The following is a 21,104-nucleotide window of genomic DNA, read 5'->3' on the forward strand; positions in this document are numbered from 1 at the left end:
AAAGATATTAGACATGTTTCTTGTTTTTAAAAAGTCTTAATAATGTAGGAAAATAAGAGAAATGTTTTTCCAAGAGAAATCCTTGTGATTATTTTACCTTATTGGAATGTTGGATAATATAGTCTGCTTCATTAATCATCAAACATGCTATGGATTTTCCATTTTTATAGGATTTGTGTCTCAATTGAGGTAATACTGGTAATTCTTGTACTCCATCTGAAGATGAAAAATGTAGGCCAAAATCATAGACCGTACATTGAAGCTGGATTATGAAGATAGCTCTGGAGGAACATGTAGACACACACACACACTGACACACATATATATAAAGTATAAACACATATATATTTTAAAGTTTATTTTTAAAGTTTTAAAGCAAAAGCCGGCCCCTCCCCTCTCCCGGAGTAAGCAGGCCCCGCCCCTCACCCCAAGTGGGCGGGGACAGCAGTTGCATGGGCAGCTTCCTTTGTGATGCCACAGGTTCCTCTGGACACACTGCTGCCTGGCCACGCCTCCTTTCCCTTTCATCTTTCTCACTGACCAATGGGCTTGGAGCATTAAGGCCACACCCCTTTTCTGTGTTCTATTGGCGCCCTGGTTACGCCTCCTCTGGCTCAGTCACACAGCTGACTGGTAGGTGACTGGAGGTGTTCCCTGATGTGGCCCCAACCCTGCCTCCCTCCCCACCCCGCGATGTTAGAAGAAACTCGAGAGCGCAAATTGGCAGCAGCCAAGAAAAAGGTAAAAAGCACCAGGTCGTGGCCCCCCAATCCAGCCAGAGATCCCCTCCAATGGCAAGACCACTGCCAGAGTCTATACCACTCCTGAGGCACACTGGGCTGGGGCCCCCAACCCTGGCACCTCTGGGCTCCCCCCACCAAAGTCCTGGCAGTCAGTCCCACTCCTTCAGCAAGAAGCCCAGCCCCTGCCCTCACCAATCACTCCAGGGTGACTTTGGGTGGGTGACTCCTGGGGCTCCCCACTCCATACTCAGCCCTCACATCCTGCCACCCCAAGCCCAACCTCCCTGGGTTCTCGGGGCTCACCTCTCCAAGGACCTGGGTCTCCCAGCCCCAGGCCCCCCCATTGCCATTCATCCCTGGGTGACTTTGAACTGGTGATTCCTGGGGTTCCCTGCTGCGGATTCGACTCTCCCCTCCTGCTGACCCAAGCCCGACCTCCCTGGGCTCTTTGGACTGGTGTCTCCAAGGACCTGAATCCCAGCTCTATGTCCCCCTCCACCATCGTGGATCGGTGACTCAGCCATCGCACTGATGTGGTTTCCCCCACCCCCAGGAGGAGTGGAATGTAGTGATGTCACAGCCCCCCTACGAACTGTCATTACTGCTGCAAGACCAGCCATTGATCTTATGACCCAGTCCCCTAAGCATTCTCACCCCATTTCTGGTTCCTTGGGTCACAGCACAAATTTCCAGCTGGAAGGGGAATGGGGACTATGGGACCTAGGGGCAAGAGGTTTCAGGCTGCCTCACTCCCTTCACATAGACATTGGCAGTGTGAAAAGCCTACACTTCACCCGTGAGCTCAAAATGTTGACAGTATCTCTGGGTGGCAATGGGAGAACGAGTTTGGTTTGGTTTTCTCCCAGCCTTCTACTCTCCAAAGAGAATTTAACATTTTTTTCTGAGTTCTCCACCTCACATTCTAATTCTCCACGGTTCTGGGACCAGACAGAGCTTCAATCACTGGTCTCTGAAGTGAGATTTGCTCATCCTCTGTGGAATAGATCTTCGGAAACTGAACTTGACACCTTGAATCTTCCTCCTATCATCTCAACCTGGGGCACTTTGAGTGCCACAGGATAAATGTGGGAGATCTTTCTAAAGCATCAGTTTCCCTTGATTCTCTTGAGAGAGGAAAAACATTAATGTACTTAGGGATGACAGTCACATAGGTTTCTAAGAGTATACCAGACTTCTCTCTGAAATGAGACTTGGTTGTCCTCTTTCTGATAAATTCCCAGATTTACCAAAAAAGCTGCCTTCTGCCATGAGGACACATTGATATAAAAGTTTGAGAGGTCCTGGTGCACTTCTTCACACTTACAGACGTGTGAGGATGTATGACTCTAAACCACACAGCGTACAGTTCCTGCCTACTTAATGCTGATTTTTCTACCACTGGCTCTGGTTTTGGTCCCTGGCAGCTGCTGATTCATGGTAAAATCCCAGAGCTTGGAGTCAGAAGACTGAGTTTAAGTTCCATTATTGCCCCCCCCCGCCTTTCATTTTTAGCCATAATATCAATCCCTCTCAGTCACTAAGTGATTGTGGCAACATCATGTACAGTTCTTGGTGGCATTAAATCAGATGGTGTATAAGAGTATTTTGCAAAAACTGTAAAGGAGGATGTGGCTGTAGGGGCTGGTAGTTATGAGTATTACTGCTCTTCTTTCCCACAGCTAAAAGAATATCAGCAGAGGAGCAGCCCTGGTGTTCCGGCAAGAGCGAAGACAAAAAAGAAAACTACTGGCAGTAGCCCTGAGACAACCACTTCTGGTGGTTGCCACTCACCTGGGGATGTGAGTCTTGGCTGGCCAGTCTCCTGGGGACAGGGGGCCCAAGGGGCAGTAGAGGGTAATTGTTGAGATTGCTGGGTACTTGTTAAGAATTCTCGGTTTGAATCCTGCCTCTCCATCTGCTAGGGATCTGATTTGTGTCAGTTGCTTGAGCTCCTTGGGCCTCTCTTTTCACATCTGTAAAATAGGGGTAGTGTGGTTTGACTTCCATTTGTGAAGTTTAAATGAGATTTCATATTGTTGTTGTTTTTATGTTAATCCCTAGTACATGGCCTGCTGTAAACACCCAGGATACCCAGGAAATGGTCATTGCTGTTTGATTTTCCTCATCCCCAGTCTCAAGGGGAACCTGGGCCAATGAGTACAGTCACTTGCCATCAGGCTGTCCCTTTAGGAGTCACCGAAGGGGGCTCCAGCGTGTGGTGAGGAAAGCCCCAGGCACTAGGAGTAAGAGAAGATCTAACTTGCCACCAGCTTGCTGGGTGACCACAGAAAAGTCACTTCTTCTCCTGGGCCTCAGTTTCCTCCTCTGTAAGATGATACTGGACAAGATCAGTGTCTTTGAAACTTGTTTTTTAGCTGGAGCCCCCTTAGTTCAAGTGAACCCTTACTCAGAAGTCTGGTTTTATTAATGGAGGTGGAGGTCTGGAGCATTACCAGATTCATCGCCCACATCCTGGGCCTGAGGAGAGGGGTCCAGTGAGCATATTAAGAGCTGCATTGGTCAGGTGACTCTACCCTGTGACTGTATCGCTCAGGGAACATTTCCATCTATTTGTTCCTGCCCCGGCAAGGCCGCAGGTGGCCATTTGGAAGAACGGCATAGGCCATGGTTTTAATCTCCTCTGCTCTTCCTCAGCATTTCGTTTTCCTGAACCCACGTCTTCCTCCTACCCTGACTTTCTTGCTTCTCTCTAAACCACTTCTGTCTTTCTCCCCCTGCCTTGTTTTTTCCCTTGTCACCTCCTGTAGATTCAGGACATTCTGAAGGTGCTGGCGTCCAACCTTAACCACTCCAATGGGGTAGTGCTACCCCATTGAAAAAGTGGAAGGCGAGGCAGTGCCAGGACCCCTCTCTGGCTTTTTGTCTGCAGCTGTGCATGCCCCTGAGGCTTCTCTCATTTGGGGGATACTTTGCCTCTGGCTTATTTTTATGTTGCTGCCATTAACCTTCAGCCTGTTTATGTCTGCTTCTTCACCTGCTTGATTGATTGGGTTTTTTCCTTCCCCACATCTTTTATAATCTTGGAAATGGTGAGACATATCTTAAAGTTTAAAAGTAATTTGGGAATAATGTACAGAGCAGGCATGTGGGATTTGGGGCTTTTTTTTTTTTTGAGACAGAGTCTCTCTGTCACCCAGACTGGAGTGCAGTGGTGCGATCTCGGCTCACTACAACCTCTGCCTCCTGGGTTCAAGCGATTCTCTTGCCTTAGCCTCCTGAGTAGCTGGGATTACAGGCACCTGCCAGGGTGCCCGGCTAATCTTTGTATTTTTAGTAGAGACAGGGTTTCACCATGTTGGCCAGGCTGGTCTCAAACTCCTGACCTCACGTGATCCACCCGCCTCAGCCTCCCAAATTTCTGGGATTACATGCGTGAGCCACTGTGCCCTGTCCCTTACTGTTTTTATACTTTATATCCATAACTGTTTCCCATGAAAGCATTTTTTTTTTCATTTCTCATTTTACGTCTGCATCATCTGCCACCCTGAAGGATCTAGAGGTAAGAGGCCCTGGGCCAAAGTGCAGTGACCTTTCATGCCAGCCCTCCAACCTCCTCTCACAGTGGGAGCTGGGTGCCCCTCTACCAGCTGAGACAGCCCACACACACCCCAGCCCTAATGATTGTTCTCTCTACCTCTCCCCGCAACCCTCCTCCAACTCCTCCTCTCTGCGTGCGCCTCAGAGCCGGTACCAAGAACTGGAAGTAGCCCTGGACTCAAGCTCCGCAACAATCAATCAACTCAATGAAAACATAGAATCATTGGTAAGAGTCCAGTGGGGTCTCCTGATTCCATGCTGCCAATCCTGGACTCCAGTTTCCCCTTGGGGCCCTGAAGAAAGGGGCTAGGGCCCCTGGTGCCAAGGGTTAATGGGCAGCTGGAGTGCCTGGGCTTCACCTGGGGGGACCCCAGAGCAAGGAGCATGCAGCATGGCTCTTCTGTCGCTGTCCTGTTTGCTGACTCTCGTCTTCAGACACCTCTGCTCCAGTCCTTGCCACACACACCCTGGGGTTCTCGCCTCTCAGAGAAGTGAGGGTTGTTAGGGGCTCCGTATTTCTGCCCTGACTCAGTCCCTAATTTGTTCTTTGAGTCTGGACTAGCCAGCTCTCCTCCTTGGGCTTGTGTTTCCAGAGGAGGTAGAGTATCAAAGGTCTCTGTTAGCTCTGAGAGCCCGAGAGTTAAAGGCCCCTAGAATGGGCCAGGTGCGGAGGCTCAAGCCTGTAATCCCAGCACTTTGGGAGGCCGAGACGGGTGGATCACGAGGTCAGGAGATCGAGACCATCCTGGCTAACACGGTGAAACCCCGTCTCTACTAAAAAATACAAAAAACTAGCCAGGAGAGTTGGCGGGTGTCTGTAGTCCCAGCTACTGGGGAGGCTGACACAGGAAAATGGCGTACACCCAGGAGGCGGACCTTGCAGTGAGCAGAGATAGCGCCACTGCACTCCAGCCTGGGCGACAGAGCGAGACTCCGTCTCAAAAAAAAAAAAAAAAAAAAGCCCCTAGAATGGAAACCTCAGGGCCAACGGCTCCCGTCTGTCCTTTTCTGTCCTGTATCTGTGCTGTGAAGACCCGTGCCTGGTCTGTATGTGCTCAGTAAACGTTCGTTGAATGAACGCATCTTTCTAAATCACAAACTGGCAGAACGGTGGGCCTTTCTCAGACTCCGACTCTAGAGGTTTATGTTACTGTCCTTTTGAGAGAATCCAGATTCAGACTTTGAGTTCTGTGGCTGTGGGCAAAAACCAACAAAGACCCAAATCCTCTGTCTTTGGGAGCTTGAGGAGAGTTGACCAGTTCATGTTGCCACTGGGTCTGAGAACTTTGCCTTTAAAATCCATTCCTGGCCCCTGCCTACCGCTTCCTGGTCTGGGGAATAAAGTTGAGGGCCCCCCCCTCAGTCACCTGAATTTGACTCTCCCCACAGAAACAACAGAAGGAACAAGTGGAACATCAGCTGGAAGAAGTAACGCGATTTCTTTGTTTGCACACAACATGACTGCTGGGTTTGAGGGGCACTCAGATGTAGAGGCGCCAGTCTCGTCTCACCCACTCCCAGCCTGGGGAAGAAGGCTCACCCCTCAGATTCCACCCCATACCCACAGGGTCCCTGAAAACCTGGTCCCATGGGTGTGCCTGTCCTGGGGCATTGGTGGCATGCTGGGGGCATGTCTCTGGCTGTGCCATCTCTGCCTCCCCCGGGTAAGAGCTCTGTCTTCCTCTTCCTACAGGAAAAGAAAGCAAGCAATGACATACACAAAGCACAGACGGAGCAGCTAGAGGTGAGTGGAGGGTGGGGAGTTTTCTCCTGTCCTCCGGAGAATGTTTCTTTCCGTCTCTTTCAGCACTTGCTTGGCTTTTCTCCCAAACGTTCAATTCCAGACAATCCACATCCTCACATTGGAAAAGGCAGACTTGAAGACCACCCTTTACCATACTAAACGTGCCGCCAGACACTTCGAAGGTGAGAACGTGGGCACCCCGTCATCCTTCAACCTGGCACTTTGACAGGTCTTTAGGGGGAGTCCTTTGGGCTTCATCTCAACCTCTGTCATTACAGAAGAGTCCAAGGATCTGGCCGGCCGCCTGCAATCCTCCTTACAGCGTATTCAAGAATTGGAGCGGGCTCTCTCTGCTGTGTGTACACAGCAGCGGGAAGAGGACAGGGTGAGTCCAACCAGCTGCCCCATCCCCTGGTAGCCTGGCTTCCCAGATGCAGGAGTGAGCCTAAAGGTCCCTTCTGCAGGATGCAGTGTCCTGCCCAGAAGGCAGCGTGCTCATTTCTCGCTGCTTTTGTGTGTGGTTGTTAGAGGCAGCCTGGGGCTGAGTCAGCTGCTGTGGGTGAGTTGGGGGCACTGTGGGGAGCAAACACTGGACACAGAGCTCAGAGGCCAAGTGCCTGCCCTGCCCTTACCTGGCTGTGGCCTTGGCCAAGTCCCAGGTGGGGTATCGGATACTTGTACTGTGAAGGTACAGAAGAGTACCTTTACTATGTCACCATTTCTGTAGAGAGAGGAAAGATGTGTGTGTGTGTGTGTGTGTGTGTGTGTGTACGTACTATTATACATAAAACATGTCTGCAAGTGTTCATAAAAAACTCAGGAGAGAGTAACAGGGTGGCTGGGAGACACTTCCCTTCTGTACCTTCTGAGTTTTGGACGATGCGAATGTATCATCCTTTCAAAAAGTGAACAAAAGATTAATTTTCCCCCCTCTATCTGTGCCCGCACACCTAGCAAGAGAAAATGGGCTTAGAGAATCGGATAGACCTGGGTGTTCAAATCCCAGCTCTGTCTAAGTGATCTTAGGCAAGAACTTAACCTCGAATACTCCATGTTTTTCATCTACGCAATAGAGGTTACCCTAGTAAATGTCTCATATGGTGGTTGTGAGGATTAAATGGGATTGTTAGCATGGTACCTGGTGAAGCACTCCATTAAGGTTCAAAGAGTGGTAATAATAACAGTAATAACAATTGTAATATGATCTGATCTCTCTGGGCCTCCGTTAGCCTGCAGTAAATTCGATCTCTTTCCCTGTCCCTTCCAACTTTACTGAGTTCTTCTAAAAACCAGACCACGGGCTTCGAAATGCCTTGATCTTTACTGACTGAGTTGTATATTGAGCCTAGCGATAACCCTTTTGAGGGGCACTGCCCGGGCTCCCCACATCAAAACTTCTCACTCTTCACCATCCAGTCCTCGAGCCGCAGTGAAGCCGTCCTCCAGCGGCAGTTACGGCAGACCTTAAAGGAGCGGGCGCTGCTGAACGCACACGTGACACAGGTGAGGCTTTGCAGAGGGAGGGATGTGGAAGGAAGATGACCCCAGGGGACCAGGAGCAGGTGAGGACCAGTGACAGCCCTTCCTCACTTCTGTGTCCATTCCTGCAGGTGACAGAGTCATTGAAACAAGTCCAGCTGCAGAGAGACGAATATGCCCAACATATAAAAGGAGAGAGGGCCCGGTGGCAGGAGAGGATGCGGAAAATGTCGGTGGAGGTGAGACCTGACCCTTCAGCCCCCACCTTAGATGGGTCACTGGGTCTTTCTGGGCATCTGTAAAATGGGACTAGTACAGCCAGAGGTGGTCATGGGTCTGGGCTTTGTGGAGGTGGGGGCAGAGAGGAAGATGGTAGCCTGTCCAGCCACCAGCCCCCTCTCCAGGGCCCTTTCCCCCTGTGCTTTGGGCAGGCTCGCACATTGAAGGAGGAGAAGATGCGTGACACATATCGGATACAGGAGCTGGAGAGGACCTTGTCCGAACTCAAACACCAGATAGGTAAGGTGGGGCTGGTGTGACCTGGGAGCAGGACTGGCATCAGAGGGCTGTGGGGTGGCTTAGGATGCCCCAGGGAGGTGGGTGAATGGAAGGGCTTTGAGGCAGTGGGAAAGTGGTCTGTGCCAGGAGTCAGCAAGTCTTGTCATCTCCATGAGCTCAGGGTCCCCATCAGCAAAGAGGGAGGAGTGCCCATTGTCAGCCACCCACAGTGCTCTCTATCTGAAAGTGGCTTGGAAATGGGCACCATCGGGTGCGAGGAATCATTAGCAGCGAGGCCAAGCTTGGGAAGCCTGAGAGGAGCTGTGAATCAAGAGGAGGGTTGTTTCTTTTTTTTTTCCTTTTTTATTTTTTCAGGAGGGAGGGGGTGGGAAGAGGAATCCAGAGACCCTTATTGTCTGCTTCCTTTCTCAGCTGAGCCCTCATCCTCGGCGCCCCCAGCAGGGCCCTCTGAGGTGGAGCAGCTACAAGATGAGGCCAAACACCTGAGGAAGGAGGTGGAGAGTTTGGTGGAAAAACTGCAATTCCAGGTGGAAAACAACCAGGCCTTGAGTCTCCTGAGCAAGGAGCAAAAGGAGAGGCTTCAGGAGCAGGAGGAGAGGCTCCGGGAGCAGGAGGAGAGGAGGCTGTGGGAGCAAAATGAGAGGCTTCGGGAGCAGGAGGAGTGGACGCTGCAGGAGCAGGAGAGTCTGCGTGAGCAAAAGGAGAGGCTTAGGGATCAGGCTGAGAGGCTGCGAAAGCAGGAAGAGAGACTGCGAAAGCAGGAAGAGAGACTGCGAAAGCAGGAGGAGAGGCTACAAAAGCAGGAGGAGAGGCTTCAAAAGCAGGAAGAGAGGCTGCGAAAGCAGGAGGAGAGGCTACGAAAGCAGGAGGAGAGGCTCACGCTTTCCCAGAACCACAAGCTCGACAAGCAGCTGGCCGAGCCACAGTGCGACTTCGAGGATCTGGTGGGTTGCCCCACCTGGGGAGGCTGCCCTCATCCCTAGCCCTCCAGGCCTTTGTTTCCCCACCTGTAAAATGGGGCAGTGTAGCCCTCACATGAGATGGTACTTCTAAAGGCACCTGTGAGCCAGAGCTCATCAGGCCCTGCTCTGATGGCTGTGGGGGAGGGGATGATTTTTCTAACCTGCCTCCACCCTTCCCCGTGACATGGGAGACAGACACCAAGTTCAGGGTTCTCCAGCTGCAGTGGATGGCCACTGATTGCTTCTCTCTGTCCAGAACAACGAGGACAAGAGCGCTCTGCAGTTGGAGCAGCGAGTAAAGGAGCTGCAGGAGAAGCTGAGTGAGGTGAAGGAGATGGTAACCTTTGCCCCATCCAAGAAGGGCTGGGAGGCGGGCACCAGCCTCTGGGGAGGGGAGGTGCCAGGCCAAAGGCAGCTCTAGCTGGAGGGAAGGTGACCCCAGCCCCCTCCAGAGCAGCCCTATAACTGTTTCTTGCTTCCTGCCCTCTGACTTTTAGAGGTGGGTAGCCCTGGGCTCCTCCCAGGTCTGGACATTATAATCCCAGCTAGAGGCATGGATTCCCCCAATCATAGGGGAAGAGACTGGTATAAGAGGTTCCTTATGCCAGGGGCAGTAGCTCACGCCTGTAATCCCAGCACTTTGGGAGGCTGAGGCAGGAGAAACACTTGAGGTCAGGAGTTTGAGAACAGCCTGGCCAACATGGCGAAACCTCATCTCTACTAAAATTACAACAAAAAAAGTTAGCTATGCATGGTGGCGCATGCTTGTAATCCCAGCTACTCAGGAGGCTGAGGCATGAGAATCACTTGAGCACGGGAGGTGGAGGTTGCAGTGAGCTGAAATTGCACCACTGCACTCCAGCCTTGGCCACAGAATGACACTCTGTCCCAAAACAAAACAAAAAAGCCTCCTTAGATTCAACCTGGATTCTGGCCTCAGTTCCACTGGTCACCGTTCAGCTATTTTTCATCTCTGAGTCTCTGTTTGTTTAACTTGAAAAGGAAGTTAGCATTTTGCTTGCAGAGGTGCTGAGGATTAAATGAGAGAATACATGGAAAGCATTAGGCTTGTAGCACACTTAGCAGATGGTGGTTGGCTCCCTCTGCTTTTCCACCAGTCTGTGGCCTGCAGTTTAAATGGTGGGAAGGAGGACATGTGATTTGAGACTGGGGAAGGAGGCATGGGGTTCTAGGCAAGGGAGGAAGTTTCTTAAGCCTGGAGCCAGGGGCCAGAGGCCCAGGCAGGTGACAGAGCCCCACAGTGCTCTCACTACCCTATTAATGGTCCCAGAATCTGGAAGCCAGCCACCACGTGCCCTCATGCCCAGGGTCTTCCTGCAGCTGGAGCTGAAGAGCCAAGAGTCTCAGAGTCTGCAGCAGCAGCGAGACTAATACCTGGGTCACCCGCAGCAGTACGTGGCCACCTATCAGCAGCTGACCTCCGAGAAGGAGGCGCTGCACAGGGAGTTACTGCTGCAGACCCAGCTCATGGACCAGCTGCGGCAGCAGGAAGCTCGGGGCAAAGCGGTGGCTGAGATGGCCTGCCAAACCTGCAGGAGACCCAGGGGAGGGAGTCGCTGAGGACAGGGCCCCGAGGGGGACAACCTGGCAACCTCCGTGCCTTCTCACTCTGTTTCCCATCCCCTTAGGAGCACCTAGAAGCTGCCAGCCAGTGGAACCAACAGCTAGAGGCCCACTTGAGCCTCATGGCTCTCCCTGGAGAAGGTACAGGAGACCACTCAGGGGAAGAGGAGAGAGCCCCAGGAGGAAGGGGGCACTGTCAGCAGCACAGGATTGAGGGGTTGGAAGAGACCTTTAGAACAGCTGGTCATTATGCCGACCGGGTGTCTGCACTAAGCTTGGCATGAATATGGTGACCTCCTGGGAGCAGGGGGCCACCAGGTTGCCTAAGGATGAGTGAACTGGCCCAGATCAGAAAGGGAGCAGTTCAGAACTCCGGCACCGACTGGTAGCAGGACTGTGCCTGGGCAATATAGCAAGATCTTGGTTCTTAAAAGGAAAAATAAAGAACAGCAGCTCCTTCCCCTCTGGGGAGGGGCTGTCTCAGGGTTACACAGTGAGGGTGGGGAGAGGTGGGCCCACAGTACCTCCCTTGTTGGGTTGTCTGAGGACCCCTCTGGCCACCTCCCCACAGGAGATGAAGGAGGACATCTAGACAGCGAGGAGGAGGAGGCACCTCGGCCCATGCCACACATCCCAGAGGACCTGGAGTGCCAGGAGGCCATGGTGAGTCTGACTGTCCCTGCTCCACTTTGCCACCTTCCTCTGTGGTCCCTGGAAGGAGCCAGAGGCATGGGCCCCGCCCCAGGGACTGGGGATGAGTCTGTGTGTGTGGGGAGAGCTACCGGGCCCTGCAGGGGGCCATGGAGAAGCTGAAGATGAGTGCCTCCTGGCGTGGGCCAAGAAAAGTGGGGGCGGGGCAGGATAGGTCACTCCCGAGGTGTGACCCCATTATTTTGGCTCCAGAGCAGCTTTATGGACCTCCCGAAGGAGAAGGCGGACAGGAAGGAGCAGGTGGAAAGACTAGAGCTTGGATTCATCCAGCTCTCTGGAGCGACAGAGGGCATGAGTGAGCAGGAGGCCAGGGCATGGCAGGGGGAGCTGCAGGGCCGTCGGAGGGGCCCCAGTGTCTGAGCCCTGTCCTCTCGCAGGAGACTACATCAGCGAATATGAGAGCCAGGGGGCAGTGCCAAACACTCGGCACCAGGAGAAGGAGGACGTCATGGGTCTGGCTCAGAACGAGGAGATGAAGGTAGAGGGCGTGCAACGTCTCTGCAGGGGTGGGGGTGGGCGTGGGATGTGAAGCCAGCTCAGGCATGGCAGCTGAGCACCCCTCCTTGCAGGTGAAGCTGCTGGAGCTGCAGAAGCTGGTGTTGCCGCTTGTGTGCAACCACGAGGGGCATGACAAATTCCCCCCCGCTGCCCAGAACCGTGGTGATGAGCCCGCTCCAGGGGCCCCAGCCCCCCAGGAGCTTGGGGCTGCGGAGGAGCAGGGTGGTGAGTAGCGCCCTCAGGCGGGGTGGGCAGGCAGGAGCAGGGGAGGCTCGCACTGTGCTCAGACCCCCGCCTCCCTCTCTCCGAAGATCTTTGTGAGGTGAGCCTGGCCCACAGCGTGGAGCCTGCAGCGGGAGAGGCCAGGGAGGGTTCTCCCCGTGGCAACCCCACCGCAGAGAAGATCGTGCAGCTGCTTCCTGTAATGCAGGACACCCAGGAGCACCCAGGCTTGGCCAGCAAACCCTGCGTCCCTTTCTTTTACCGGGCAGCGGAGAACAGGGAGATCAACATCGTCATCATCTGAGAGCTGGTCAAGAAATTGAAAACAACAACAACAACAACAACGAAAAGTTATGGGGTTAATCCCCTGCACAATTCATTTACCTCATTTGAATGTTACAGCCCCTCATGTTTATTTGTGTTTCTAATTTACAGTTTAAATTTATTTATAAAAAGTTAAGGGAGAGTGGCTCTTTCCCTAATGTTCACTGTGGCATCCTTTAGCATTTTTGTTTTTACTTTGATAATTGTAGGTCTTGAGCGTGCATATCGAGTTTGCCCTCAGGTGGTGGGAGTTCAAACACACAAAGACCCACTGTTTGCACAAAACTATTCTTGCTGGTTTGGAATAGGCTGCCGTGCTTTTTTTACTGTTATTGCAGCATGTATATTCATTACAGAATTCAGATAAAATTCGCTTGTGTTCTGCTATTATGTTTGATGGAATCCTAATCACAGTGAGCTCTTCATTAGCTCAATATGTGGTTTGCCCTCAAGTGCGCACTGTTTCTTACTTTGTAATATGCCCCTGTGAGTAGTGACATTTAGAGTTGTTTAAAGGCCGAGAACTGGAAACAGCCTTTCCCCTATTTTCTGTGTATTGGGGATGGGAGTGGTAACATTTTGGGGAGCTTTTTAAGTCTCACAGAAGAGGAAAGTGGCCTGCTCTGGCAGGTGTGTGCAGGATAGAGTGTGTTTCATTTGTTCTGGTGCCAGGAATGAGCGCGGTATTATGGTAGTTCCCTTAGGATTTGTACGTGCTCTGGGCTCCTGAAGATATCGCAGCATGAGCTGCAGCAGTTGGACTCTTTCTCAGTGACCTAAAAGGGATTATTTCTGAGGAATGAAAGGCTCCCATCATTGACTATGGATGTGGAAAATCTTTTCTAGCTTAGAGCCTTTATATCTACAATACTTTAAAGTCAGAGTTCATATTACCTGTTTTAATCACAGGACTACAAGTCCCAGTATGCAAAAGGGCACTGGTTGGCATTCTTCTTAATGTATTCAGTAAAGATCATAAGAAATCCTTTCAGAGTTTAAATGTCCCTGGAACAGGCATACAGGCTCTAGTCAAGAATGAATTCGAGTGAAGGAAAGCTGTGTGACACCTGGCATTCCTCTATGTTCATGGAGCTTCTTTGAGGCTAGAAGATTGATTTTACCATCTAGACCTCTCTGGCTAACACCTATTCTTTACTGATTACTCTGACATAGGAATTTACTTATTTTCCTTGAATGGAAAACATTGTAAAAACAATAACAACCATTATTAAAACCAATATATGTGAGAGTACTTAGTTGAAACAAAAAAGAGATTTAGTAGACAGTATTACACTACATTTGAAAATCAAGGGGAAGTTTATGCAACTTAAAATGTTTACAAGCTGCTGTGCAATCTAGTGTTTGTGAAGCTCAAAGTATTATGAGGAAAAGTGTCTATACCATCACAGAGTTATGTCTCCTCACAAAGTTCTTTACGAAGAGTGAAATATGTTTTTATACCTCTCGGTTTCAGTTAGAGGCATATTTTGTGCCCTATTTATGTTAATGTGTCGTACATGATGAATGAATTCTTTCAGTCATACATTGCCTAAATCATAACTTAGTGGTTGCGATGAGCTGAGATCATACCACTGCACTCCAGCCTGGGCAAAAAAAGTAAACTCCATCTCAAAAAAAAAAAAAAAACCTATAATAATAATAGAAATCAAAGTGTATAGATTATAATGTACCACAGACAGGCGGGACGCAGTGGCTCATGCCTGTAATCCCAGCACTTTGGGAGGCCGAGGCAGGTGGATCACCTGAGGTCAGGAGTTCGAGATCAGTCTGGTCAACATGGTAAAACCCTGTCTCTACTAAAAATACAAAAATTAGCTGGGCATGGTGGTGGGTGACTGTAATCCCAGCTACTTGGGAGGCTGAGGCAGGAGAATAGCTTGAACCTGGGAGGTGGAGATTGCAGTGAGCTGAGATCATGCCATTGCACTCCAGCCTGGGGGACAAGAACAAAACTCTGTCAAAAAAAGAAAAGAAAGAAGGAAGGAAAAGAAAGAGGGAGGGAGGGAAGGAAGGAAGGAAGAGAAAGAAAGAGGGAAGGAAGGAAGGAAGGGAGACCATATTCATACTAGTAGCTGCTTATGACTAATACAAGGACGAGGATTAGAAGGGATTCCCACTTTATAATACATTCTTTCTTTTATATAATAATAATAATAAAAATAAAGACAGCCAGGCACAGTGCCTCATGCCTGTAAACCTAGTGCTTTGGGAGGCTGAGGTGGGAGGATCATTTGGGCCCAGGAATTCGAGACCAGCCTGCGCCACAGAGCAAGACTCCATCTCTACAAAATCTTTAAAACAATTAGCCAGGTATGGTAGCCTGTGCCTCTAGTCCCAGTTACTAGGGAGGCTAAGGCAAGAAAATCATGTGAGCCCAGGAGGTCGAGGCTGCAGTGAGCTATGACAGTGCCACTGCACCTGCACTCCAGCCTGGGTGACAGAGTGAGACCTTGTCTCTCTTTAAAAAAAAAGTGAAGCAAATATAACAAAATATTAACAACAGTCAGTGTTGATTCTGTGGTAGGAACATATTTGTTTGCAATATCATGCTCTGTACTTTTCTGTATCTTAAAAACCTTCCTGGCCAGGCACGGTGGCTCATGCCTGTAATCCCAGCACTTTGGCAGGCCGAGGTGGGTGGATCATGAGGTCAGGAGTTCGAGACCAGCCTGGCCAACGTGGTGAAACCCCATCTCTACTAAAGATACAAAAAATTAGCCGGGGGTGATGCTGCGTGTCTGTAATCCCAGCTTCTTGGGAGACTGAGGCAGGAGAATTGCTTGAATCCGGGAGGCAGAGGTTGCAGTGAGCCTACATTTGGCCATTGCACTTCAGCCTGGGTGACAGGGGGAGACTCCATCTCAAAAAAGAAAAAAAAATTCCCCTTTCCCATACGAATATGCCTAGTTAATAAAAGCAATCCTAAAAGATTACATACAGTATGTATGTAATTTTTTACTTTTTTTTTTTTTTTTTTAGAGTTTATGAAGCAGGGGAGCGGAGGGGAGATGTGGCACAAATAGAAGTATGTAACATTCAAACAACAAAATCTGGGATTTTTGAAAAAATCTTTCAGTTACGGTTACACAAAGGGTCACTTCCTCCCCCAACGACACAGGGACCTCTCAAAGGAGAGGAGGGAGTAAGTCCCATGGTAGGGCCACTGGTTGCTCCTGGATTTCGGAATGATTTCTGCAGAGGTTTCAAGACCCTGGGCTCAGGGTCGAGACTTCATAGTGGGGTAGCTAGACCCAGCAAGATGGCTGCGACAGTGAAGCCCTGGGCGGTGATCCAGGCACGCATCTTGAGCTGTGAGCACTGGCTGTTGCCCTGGTGGAAGCAGTAGAGGCCTTTGGTGAGGGCGGCCGCCGTGCCCAGGCAACCTATGGGTACCACGGTGTTCTCGCGCGCCTTGCGAAGGAACCTTTCCTTGAAACCCTCTGGATTGCTGTAAACAGTGGGCTAAACCCCTCAATGACGGGAGGCTTCGATGATTCAGAGGGGGACTCCAGAGTCACAGAGTCTGGAGTCGCCATACCCAGGCCACAGCTGCAGGAGAATATCCTTTTTTTTTTTTTTTTCTTTTTTGAGATGGAGTCTCGCTCTGTAGCCCAGGCTGGAGTGCAGTGGTGCAACCTTAGCTTACTGAAACCTCTGCCTCCCTGGTCCCAGTTCAAGCAACTCTCCTGCTTCAGCCTCCTGAGTAGCTGGGATTATAGGAACGTGCCACCATGCCAGGCTAATTTTTGTATTTGTATTTTTACTAGAGATGGGGTTTCACCATGTTGGCCAGGCTGGTCTCGAACTCCTGACCTGATGATCCGCCCACCTCGGCCTGCCAAAGTGCTGGGATTACAGGCGTGAGCCACCGCGCCCAGCCTACATGTTTTATATAATGTTATTTGATGTAACAACTGGGAAAGGACAAAATTATAGAAATGGAGAATAGATTAGTGCCTGCAGGGGTTAGGAATGGGGAGGTGGTGGGAAGGAGGTATATGTTTATTAAAGGGTAACGAGAGGGAGGCTTGTGGTGATGGAACTCTTTATATCTTGACTATGGTGACAGATACACAAAACCTACCCGTGTGACAAAACTGCACAGAACTAAATACACACAAATGAAGTACAAGTGGGGAAGTCTAAATCAGATTGGTTGACTGTATCAATGTTAACATTCTGGCTGTGCTATTACACAATAGTTTTGGAAGATGTTACCATGGGATAACTGTAGAAAGGGTACATGTGATCTATCTATTGTTTCTTACGACTGCAGGTGAATCTACAATTATCTCATAAGATAAAGGGTGTGGTGGCTCACACCTGTAATCCCAGCACTTTAGGAGGCCGAGGCAAGCAGATCACTTGAGGCCAGGAGTTTGAGACCAGCCTGGCCAACATGGTGAAAGCCCATCTCTACTAAAAATACAAAAATTAGCCAGGTGTGGTGGCACACTACTCAGGAACTACTCAGGAACTACTCAGGGGGCTGAGGCAAGAGAATCGCTTGAACCCAGGAGGCGGAGGTTGCAGTGAGCCAAGATCACACCACTGCACTCCAGCCTGGGTGATGGAGTGAGACTCTGTCTCAACAACAACAACAAGACTGCAAGGGAATAATGTTCTGTTTGGGAAAGAGATTGGATGTAAATAGGGGGTCTGGTAGCTGGGTGTGGTAGCTCACACCTATAATCCCAACACCTTGGAAAACTGAGGCAAGAGGATCACTTGAACCTAGGAGTTCGAGACCAGCTTGGGCAATATAGCGAGATTCTGTATCTATAAAAAATGAAAAAAATTAGCTGGGCATGGTAATGCATGCCTGCGGTCTCAAGTACTCAAGAGGCTGAGGCAAGAGGATCAATTGAGCATCCAGAAGTTGAGGCTACAGCGAGCCATAATCATGCCACTGCACTCCAGCCTGGGCAATAAGGCAAGACTGTGTCACTAAAAATTAAAAAAAGAAAAGAAAAGAAAAAATAGAATATATAAAAGTAAATGAAAATTAAAAATAGGGGTCTGGAGCTGGTAGGGAAGAAACAGAGCTGTATGGGAGAATACTTTCCCTTGTTGATATGTGGTCTGTGTCCCCCTTTTCTCCTCTTATTTTCATTTGCATTCTTGCTCTGATTGACTTCCTTCTCAAGTACCTCTTCTCTCTGACTTTCCCTGTCTCATGATTTTCCCTCTTTGCTTTGCTAAAAGACTCTATCCCTGCATCTTATTCAGAGCACACTGACTACACTGGACAGGATTTACAAGAGGGAAGAGGTACTCACAGAATCCTGGATTTCTGAAACCCTTAAGCTACAAACGTAGGTGAATATCAGAGTCCAATAGTCACATATTATACAGAGGAAAACCGAAGTGCTGAGAAGGGAAATAACTTGTGTCACTCACAGAGGGAATTTTTGGTAAAGTTGCAATATGAACCTGGGACCCGCTAGGACAGCTTCCCCAAAATTTTTTTTTTTTTTTTAGAAGGTTCTCACTCGTCACCCAGGCTGGAGTTTGGTGGCATGATCAAAACTCACTGTGGTCTTGACGTCCCAGGCTCAAGTGATCCTCCTGCCCTAGCCTCCCACGTAGCTAAGACTGCAGGAGTGTGCCACCATGCCTGGCTAATTTTTTTTGTATTTTCATTTTGTAGAGATGGGGTCTGGATATGTTCCCCATCTGGTCTCAAACTCCTGGACTCAAGTGGTCCTCCTACCTTGTGCTCCCAAAGTGCTGGGATTAGAGGTGTGAGCCATTGCGCCTAGCCCTAGTTTCTGTAATTTTCAACAGACGGAGCTCACTAGTTGGAGAGAAAGAGGTTCCTGGGGGCAATCAATTAAAACATAGAGAAATTAGAGCAACATGGTAAGAGAAATAATCTAACCAGGTGCAGTGGTTTGCGCCTGTAATCCTAACACTTGGGGAGGTCAAGGCAGGAGGATCACTTGAGCCTCGGAGTTTGAGACCAGCCTGGGCAATATGGCAAAACTCCATCTCTACAAAAAATAAAAAATTTGCTGAGCATGGTGGTGCATGCCTGTAGTCCCAGCTACTCAGGAGGCTGAAGTAGGAGGCTCTCTTGAGCCTAGGAATTTGAGGCTGCAATGAGCCATGATTGTGCCACTGCATTTCAGCCTGGGTGACAGAGCAAGAGACTCTGTCTCAAAAACAGAAAGAAAGGAAAGAAAAAGAAAAAGAAAAGAAAGAAAGGAAGAGAAAAAAAGAAAAAGAAAAGAGAAGGAAAGAAAGAGGGGAGCCGGGCTCAGTGGCTCATGCCTGTAATCCCAGCACTTTGGGAGGCCGAGGAGGGCAGATCAGCTAAGATCAGGAGTTTGAGAGCAGTCTCGCTAACACGGTGAAACCTCGTCTTTACTAAAAATACAGAAAATTAACCGGGCGTGGTGGCACACGCCTGTAGTCCCAGCTACTAGGGAGGCTCAGGCAGGAGAATCATTTGAACCAAGGAGGCAGAGGTTGCAGTGAGCTGAGATTATGCCATTGCATTCCAGCCTGGGCAACAAGAGCAAAACTCCATCTCAAAAAAAAAAAAAAAAAATGAGAGAGAGGGAGAAAGAAGAAGGAAAGAGGGAGGGAGGAAGAGGAAAGAAGGAAGGGAGGGAAAGATATAGTTATTAAGTAATTATGAGCCAGAGTTATAAACTAGCCAGATGGTTTTGTGATGGAATTTGGGTAGAATGAAAATCTCAAGAGGTTAAATTCCTAAGAGGCAACTCTTCTCTCTTACTAACTATGGATTATTTTAAATGCACCAGATACCCCTTCTCAAGATGTAATGTTATACCATAAATGCTATGGGGAGAAACTGCCCAAATGAACAGACCAGCGCTCACGCTGAGAACAGGAATAGGGAGTAGACTATTTTGAGCCTACCTTTTAAAAAAACACTTGCATTTTGGAAAAATATCAAAAAACTTGTCCAACAGGGTTATCCTGTTGGTACCAAAGACCTTCAGAAATTTCAGAACATAGGATGTTGGTAAGAAGCACCAAAGCAGAAAGCACCTCCTTCTGTATGCGAGAAACCATCATTTATGTGGGAGTGATGTTGGCTAACACAAGGAAGGGTCTCTGTTAAGCAAGTGAAGGGTGGAAGGAGCTGTTGCCAGAGCCCGCCAGAAGCATCCGGGTACCAGCTGCTGGCCCACACTTTCCCTACTTACATGGAACAGTGGAAAGTGCCAACAGAGTTCTCCCGGTGAATGTCTTCATATGCCTCATAGATTCCCTGCTTTTGCCTGGGCAAAATAGTCCATCAACCAAAGTTTAGGTTTTCTGCTCTTCTTCCCATTCTTACCCAGCCGGGGGAGTCTACAGCCTAATTCAGGTTTGACCTCAGTAGCTAGAGGAAACGTGGTGAAACAAAATAAAGAAGTTAGAAATGGTTAAACAAAGAAGTTAGAAGCTGATTTACCTTTAAAAATAACACACTTAAGTTCTTGTCTACAGTAAGCTTTATGGATTGAAAATTATTCTGACTTCTCATCTCAACAGATATCCTACACATATCACACATCAGCATACATATATGCCTCTTAGAAAAGTTCTGCTATTAAAACTCGAAGGAAAAATGAGATCAGGAATAAACTGAACATTAAAAAAATTTATCTTTCATAACTTTTCATTCAATCTAATATCTGTGTATGTATAATCATTTATTTTTTCATGTACTAATTCGTCTATGTATTTACCAATCAATAAATATAATCTGATGTGCACTATGACAAATGAGGTCAAAAAAAAAGGAGATACCCGGATGCACACAAGATATAAAGATGCAGGGCTGGGCACGGTGGCTCACACCTGTAATTCCAGCAGGAAGGGTAGGCTGAGGCGGGCAGATCACCTGAGCTCAGGAGTTCAAGATCAGGCAGGCAAACACGGTGAAAACCCATCTCTACTAAAAATACGAAAACTTAACTGGGTGTGGTTGCAGGTGCCTGTAATTCCAGCTACTCAGGAGGGTGAGCCTGAGGCACGAGACTCACTTGAACTCAGGTGGTGGAGGCTGCAGTGAGATCGTGCACTCCAGCCTGGATGACAGAGTGAAACTCTGTCTCAAAAAAAAAAAAAAAAAAAAAGTGCTATATTGAGGACTGAGACCTGAGATAGTGAGAGACAGCGATGTACAACTTGAGTCACACTGTGGACTGACAGGATGGGAAGAGCTAAGGGACTGTCTGAGGTGGGGGTGCCTGTGTGGTTCACTTGTTGCTGCCTTGTTTATGTGACTTTGATAGTACTTAGCTTCTGCTGTTGATGCTCAGGGGGAGATACACCTAAACCACACAGACAGCATTCTTCTGAAAAGGAGAAGTTGCCAGGGAGTGCGGACCAGTAGTCTCAGTGGCCCTGTACCCTCCAAGCAGAAGTGTAGACTTCTTAGCTCTTCTTCCCTGTGACTGGCCTTCAGGTATAATTTCCAGTATATGGCTGCTTATAAATTCTATAGCTCAGGAGAATAAATAAGAGGCTGCTTTTCCAGAAAATCCAGTATTGGTCTTCCTCCTTTGGAGGCTTAGAGTCAGAACTCTCTTGTAGGCATGGTAGGATCCATGGAGGTGGCCACATCTTGCTTTCTTCAGTGAGTATTAGATCCCACAAGATGACCGCACAGCTAAACATAATTAAAACTTAGGTTTTATGATATTTGTTCCTTTCCTAAAAACCCTCAGTGACTCCTTATTATCCAGAGGGAGCATATAAGCTAAATAAATGTGAACT

At 49.1% G+C, this 21,104-nt stretch overlaps 1 protein-coding gene and 1 pseudogene across 1 annotated transcript; one reads left to right on the forward strand and one right to left on the reverse strand.

Moving 5' to 3' along the window:
• Positions 1-521: 521 nt before the first annotated feature.
• Positions 522-12,713, forward strand: LOC107128922 (golgin subfamily A member 6C). Its single transcript, XM_065547382.2, has 18 exons — positions 522-741; positions 2,423-2,542; positions 4,447-4,527; positions 5,691-5,729; positions 5,995-6,045; positions 6,146-6,227; positions 6,324-6,430; positions 7,462-7,548; positions 7,656-7,763; positions 7,956-8,043; positions 8,455-8,987; positions 9,262-9,330; positions 10,655-10,730; positions 11,161-11,252; positions 11,493-11,595; positions 11,678-11,778; positions 11,870-12,023; positions 12,110-12,713. Exons 1-18 carry the CDS (start codon positions 658-660, stop codon positions 12,322-12,324), a joined length of 2,190 nt encoding a protein of 729 aa, XP_065403454.1. The 5' UTR covers positions 522-657; the 3' UTR covers positions 12,325-12,713.
• Positions 12,714-15,458: 2,745 nt separating this feature from the next.
• LOC135971596 (HIG1 domain family member 2A pseudogene) lies at positions 15,459-15,901 on the reverse strand (annotated as a pseudogene).
• Between the last annotated feature and the right edge of the window lie 5,203 nt (positions 15,902-21,104).

Source organism: Macaca fascicularis, chromosome 7 (assembly GCF_037993035.2).
Source record: "Macaca fascicularis isolate 582-1 chromosome 7, T2T-MFA8v1.1".
NCBI classification, from domain to species: domain Eukaryota; kingdom Metazoa; phylum Chordata; class Mammalia; order Primates; family Cercopithecidae; genus Macaca; species Macaca fascicularis.

Bases quoted from the DNA above. Each gene is read 5' to 3' on its own strand.
- LOC107128922 (XM_065547382.2), top strand. From the start codon at position 658: ATGTGGCCCCAACCCTGCCTCCCTCCCCACCCCGCGATGTTAGAAGAA. The intron at 6,431-7,461 runs GTGAGTCCAACC...TTCACCATCCAG, and splicing joins AGCAGCGGGAAGAGGACAGG to TCCTCGAGCCGCAGTGAAGC. The intron at 8,044-8,454 runs GTAAGGTGGGGC...TTCCTTTCTCAG, and splicing joins CGAACTCAAACACCAGATAG to CTGAGCCCTCATCCTCGGCG.